Source organism: Leptonychotes weddellii, chromosome 7, assembly GCF_054177405.1.
Source record: "Leptonychotes weddellii isolate Sample4059 chromosome 7, ASM5417740v2, whole genome shotgun sequence".
NCBI lineage: Eukaryota > Metazoa > Chordata > Mammalia > Carnivora > Phocidae > Leptonychotes > Leptonychotes weddellii.
In genome coordinates, this window is record NC_138375.1 from 129,964,733 (window position 1) to 129,970,373 (window position 5,641).

The 5,641-nt window shown below is 43.0% G+C and overlaps 1 protein-coding gene across 1 annotated transcript in view; it reads left to right on the forward strand.

Annotated features, from left to right (window-relative positions):
* The first annotated feature begins 855 nt into the window (after positions 1–855).
* PGGT1B (protein geranylgeranyltransferase type I subunit beta) overlaps positions 856–5,641 on the forward strand; it is a 55,079-nt gene continuing 50,293 nt past the window's right edge. The window contains exon 1 of the mRNA XM_081827221.1: positions 856–1,021. Within this exon, the coding sequence (XP_081683347.1) occupies positions 882–1,021 (140 nt within the window). The 5' untranslated portion in view covers positions 856–881. The remainder of the gene's footprint in view (positions 1,022–5,641) is intronic.

The window sequence follows — 5,641 nt, forward strand, 5'->3', positions numbered from 1 at the left end:
CTGACTATAGAGAACTTAGGTTTGAGCCTGATCTTTGGGTGGATTTTTTCCCCAAAGACTGCCTCGTGACGCAAATAAAGTTCCTCTTTAAAAAAAAAAAAAATAGCCAGAAGCATGTTGTTTCATTTTTTAATATACGGGTAGTTGGTGAACATTTGAGCTTGTCTGCTTGGCAAATTGATGTAACATTGATGAACACACAGACTCAAGCATTAAGAATTCAATCTTTTAAGACTTGAAAAAAAATGATGCAGTCACACATACGAATGTTATAAGTCTATATTGTGTGTATATATGTATATTGTGTATATATACAATATACATATCTATTTTAAGTGATTGCTGGTATCCTAGAGAAGACTAGGAACGCCTCTGAACTTAGGAAGCGTCAATAATTATTTAATAAACATTTATCTCCACGGCTTGATTTGAAGGTCTAGCCTCCCTATCCATTCAGTTTAAAACCGGGGCCTTCCAAAAAGGATTTATTCTGATGCATCCATTTTCACATATACCATCGTTTCGGGCCGTGATTGTCTCAAAGCGAACTAGAAGCTTTTGATCTTGCACTTCCTCTCAAATATCTAACGAGGATAAAAAGTTCTGGAGGGATTTGTGGGCTGAATTTTACAAGGCTCGAGAGGGGTGTCCAAGCCTGCGGGGCTCAGAATAGAAAAGGTGGGATCTAGAGAGAAATCCGAGGCATAAAGCGCTGCGTAAGACCGCTCACAGCGAGCAGCTTTCAACTACCGACGGGCGCGCGGCCAGCGCACTGCCCATCCCCGCGCGCCATCCCCGCGCGCCAGTGTCGCCCCTCGGGGCTCCTTCACGCCGCGCGCCAACTGCTTCCGGGTCGCGGCGGACGTTGCTTCCGCAGCAGCATGGCGGCCACGGAGGATGAGCGGCCGGCGGGGAGCGGCGAGGGAGAGCGGCTGGATTTCCTGCGAGACCGGCACGTGCGGTTCTTCCAGCGCTGCCTCCAGGTCTTGCCCGAGCGTTATTCTTCGCTCGAGACCAGCAGGTAACTGGTGGTCACGGTCAGCGGGGGTGGGCACGGGGCCCCGGCCCCAGCGGAAAGGCACCGCGGAGCCGGCCGGCTGACCCGGCGCCTGCAGGGCCTGCGCCGCCGCCCACCCGGCCCTGCCGGGTTCCTCTCCTCTCGGGCGGGTCTGCAGTCACCCTCACTCCCCCGAGCTATGGGGGGAGGATTGGGGCAGCAGTAAGTCGAGGGCTTGTGGAACCTCCAGTTTCTGCCTTTATCACTTCCCAACCATTTTTCCTGTCAACTCTGAGCTTCCTCTTTATTCCCACTACGAGGCTGTGAATCACTTGGCCTCGTTACTTCCGAGTATAGAAGGAAAAAGACCAATCATTGTAGGTAAATAGCCTCGCCGGTGCTACCCTTTCCTCCAAAACGTTATTAACTCTGAATTGAATATCTGTATGGGGTGTTACGTGTAGGAGCGGCGCAGAGCCTGTAAGGTTTGAGTAGAAATTAACTTTCCAGGAATTGTAAATCTAAGGGTAGGAGAAGGTTGGCGAAGAGGTGCAGTGTTCCGTGAAGCAGCCTGTTAAAAGTGTATTTGCTGTAGCCTTGTGAGTTGGAGTTGGCTGAGGAGTGTGATTTGGCTGCGGCTAAAAAACTGTGAATTAGTCATTCAGAGTAAAAGTCTGGGGATGAGAGGAAGGAGGCGGTCCTTGCTCTGCAGTGCTGTGTTTTGAGTGAGGCTCCAACGCCGCGTGGGACTGGATAAGGAGAGAGCCGATTGGTTTTGCTCTAATCTCTCCGTGTTTTTTGAACTCTGATTCTCTGGTGTATTTTGAACATTTCATGGCTGGGTCAGATTTGTAAGTTTTATAGATTACTTCTGCCTAGTGCTCTAGAAATTTAGTATGAGAGGAGCTGGAGTACAGCTGAACAAGACAAGTGGTTTCAATAGAGTTCTATGCAGCATAGGGTTAATGTGTGTTAGCATGGGGTTAATGGGAGCGTGTAGGAAGGGCAGATATCTAGCCCAGACTTCTTTAGAGAGGCCTTCCCCAAAGAGATCCATCCCTTCCAGTCACCACCTGAAATGATATATTTATTGGTTTATTTGTTTAATATTTTTCTTTCACGCGGGATTGTAAACTTCACGAAAGATCTTTGTCTAGTTTACCTCTATGATACTAGAGCTGCCCTGTCCGATGTAGTAGTCGCTAGCCACATTTGGCTGTTTAAATTTGGATTAATTAAAATTAAATCACATGAAAAATTCAGTTCTTCTGTTTGCAGTCGCCACTGCATTTCATAGCTTTTGTTGCTGTTTCAACATTTCCATCATCCCAGAAAGCCTTTTGGGCAGTACTGCACTAGGACCTTGAAAAGTATCTGGCGTATAAGAGGCGCGAAGTAAATACTTGTTAAATAATGTGAGCAGAGCCCTGAATAATGAACACATTCTTGCTAAAGGAAGAGTGAAGCATTATTTATAGTCCTTTCTCTATCCATAGGTGTTGATTGATCATCAGAGCACATCCCTAGACCTAAATTAAGGTTTCCAAAACTTACCCCACTGAGTAGAACAATATGCTATGAAACAAAGGATGTTAATAGATCACACATTTTATGGGGATTAATTTTATGTGAATTTGAAGCGTTTAGATAAAAAAAAATCTTCCATCTTGTGCTTGTTAAACAGTTGAACTTTGCTCGTAGCTGTCATTTTAGGTCTGTGGCTGTATTTTCAAAGTGCTGGTGTGTGCTCTATTTAAAATTCCAGCATGGACAAAACCATATATACTAATGCGTGTTGGTAAACTGTGTAATGGTGCTCATAGCGTAAGTAAAACTGCAAAAATTGTCTGATTGAACAACTGATTTCATAACTTCAGTATAATCTTAGAATCTACACCAGGCATTATATAATAGATGATAATGTATAATGTCATGGTGCATTAGTTAAGAAATATTATGTCCTTTTTATGCCTGATGCTTATCACTTGAGTAGAATATTTTTTATTTCTTGTTTTCTTATGGCACACTTAATAACCGCATTTAAACTAATGTGCATATAGCAGTTTTTGTAGTGATTTTTTCAAGTTTTTCAGTTTTTCTCTTTCCTGAGTCAGTCTTTGCTTTCCTTAGTTTAGCGTTAAGTCCTTTTGTGGTGTATGTGATTTATAATTGTATGCTTATGAAGGAGCTCTGAGCTTTTAAGCAAAGGCAACGGATCACAAAATTTCTACTGATGCCAAGAGTTTTCAGATAAAACGATGTGTTTGCTAAGTCACAGTTCTTAACCTGGTATTGCTATTTAATTCCATAGACATTTGTTGAGTGCCTACTGTTTGGGTACAGGGATGCAGTGCAAAACCGGTGATTTTTGGTGTGCCTTTCTTCTTACTGATAGATGTGACAAAGGAGACTCTCAGGAAGGCTGATAACGGACTAAACATTTAGATACTTATTTTTTGACCCACCGTTTTGGCAAAATTACTTTCATTTCCCTTTTGCTTTTAGTTTGACAAATAGGACTGAATAATTTTTATTTTTCTAATAACAATGGCTTTATGAAAATAAAGTGTTGTTTCACCTGTGGCTTTTTTTCATATTAACTTCTGAAAGGTGGTAGTTATTAGTTACCTCATGTGAATATTAAACCTTGGGTTGTGAGCTTTGTGCATTAACAGGCTTCTTTTTTGTGAGTGGTTTAGAGAGTTTTTTGGTCATAAGTTGTTACTGCCATTTGTATTTGGGTAATGGGAGTTAAAATAGGCTTTTTTAATCGGAGAACAAAATACTGACCATTTTCTATGTTACTTTTACAGATCCAGCTGCTCTCGAAGAAGGGTTTAGATGTTTGGTTTTTATTTTACAGGACATCACAATCTACCTAGTCTTTCCTAGTCCTTCCATATTCCCCTATGTAGCCTGTGTTGTAACTGCTCAGCTGACTACCGTCTAGCAACTACTCTGCTCTTTCATTCCCTCCCTTACCTGAAATATATTGCAGTCCAGCAGTGTGTTTCTCAAAGCATGATGGCGACGACGGGAGGCTCTAAATCAGTGACATCCTCACATGCTTATAAGATGCAAGCACCTGGGGCACCTGGGTGGCTCGTCAGTTAAGCGTCTGCCTTTGACTCAGGTCATGATCTCAGGGTCCTGGGATCAAGCCCAGTGTCAGACTCCTTGCTCAGCAGGGAGCCTGCTTCTCCCTCTCCTCCCTGCTTGTACTCTCTCACTATCCTTCTCTCTCTCTCTCTCTCTCAAATAAATAAATAAAATCTTAAAAAAAAAAAAAAAGAATGCAAGTACCTGAGCCCCTCCCCAGTTCTGCATCAGACTCTTTGTGGGCCTGCCAGTGTGCATTGTGACAAGCATCCCATATAGTACTCATGCACCCTAACGTTTGAGACTGTTTGCCTGATAGGAGAAACAGATGTACAAACAGATTCTTAAAACAGTGCCTCCCAACTCTACTATGCATATAAATTACCTGGGGATCATCTTAAAATGCAGATTCTGATTGCATAGGTCTGGGAGGGGTCTAAGGCCCTGCAGGTCTAACAGGTTCCCAGGTGATGCTGATGTTGCTGATCCCCTGACCACACTTGAATTTGTTTGCACAATGATTGTGGATTCACAGAATATTATGGGAGCACCTTAGCTCAACCTGAAGAGAGACATGTCTCAGAGATGGCTTTTTGGAAGAAGTAACCCTGGAGCTAAATACTAAAGAATGTGTTTAGTTTGGGGGGATGGGGGATGGATTATAGGCAAATGGAAAAGACAATAAAGGTAGATAAGTGAATGTTGAGCAGAGACACTGCAATCATTTGTTTAACAGTGGTTCAAAATGTAAGGCAGGTGTGGTAGGAATTTAGTCTGGCGGACAGACATGGGCCAGATTACAGAAGGCTTTGTGTGCCAGGTCAAGAAACTTGAATTTGATATCACATAAGTGATGGAACGTTGCCAAGCAGTGGATCTTCCTGGTTAGATACGCATTTCAGAGTGATCGTTGAATTTGAGATTGCTTGTTGTAGTAGTAAGTTGGACCAGACCAGAACCAGGAAGACCAGTTAGGGAGCTATTGTAGACCAGTTAGGGAGCCAGATGCTGGGGCAGAATGGATAGGATGAAGGGGTATAGGAAAAAGGAGGAGTTCCAGGATTCTAGGATTGGAACTGCCATCTGGTCTAGAGAACAAGGGGCTAAAGGAGTAGGTTTAGAAAGGAAGATGATTTCTTTCTTTCTTTTTTTTTGACAGCGAGAGCACTAGTGGCTTGGGGAGGGAAGGTGGAAGGGTGGGGGGGAGAAGGGAGAGAGAGAATCTTAAGCAAGCTCCACGCCCAGCACCAGGCGAGGCAGGGCTGGATCTCACGACCCTGACACTTAACCAACTGAGCCACCCAGGTGCCCTGAAGATGATTTCTGTAATAGTACTTATTATATAGCTACTTATTTTTTCCCATAATTTAACCTGCTTAAGATTAGGAGGCTTGTTTTATTCGTTTTTGTCATGACATCTAGTCTGTAGTAGATGTTTAGTAAACATTTCTTATTGAAAAATTATTTTGCATGTAAAGTAATTCCAAAGATGTGTGACTGTACTTAAAAATACTTACCATCAAGCCAGCTACTGAAAAATATTAA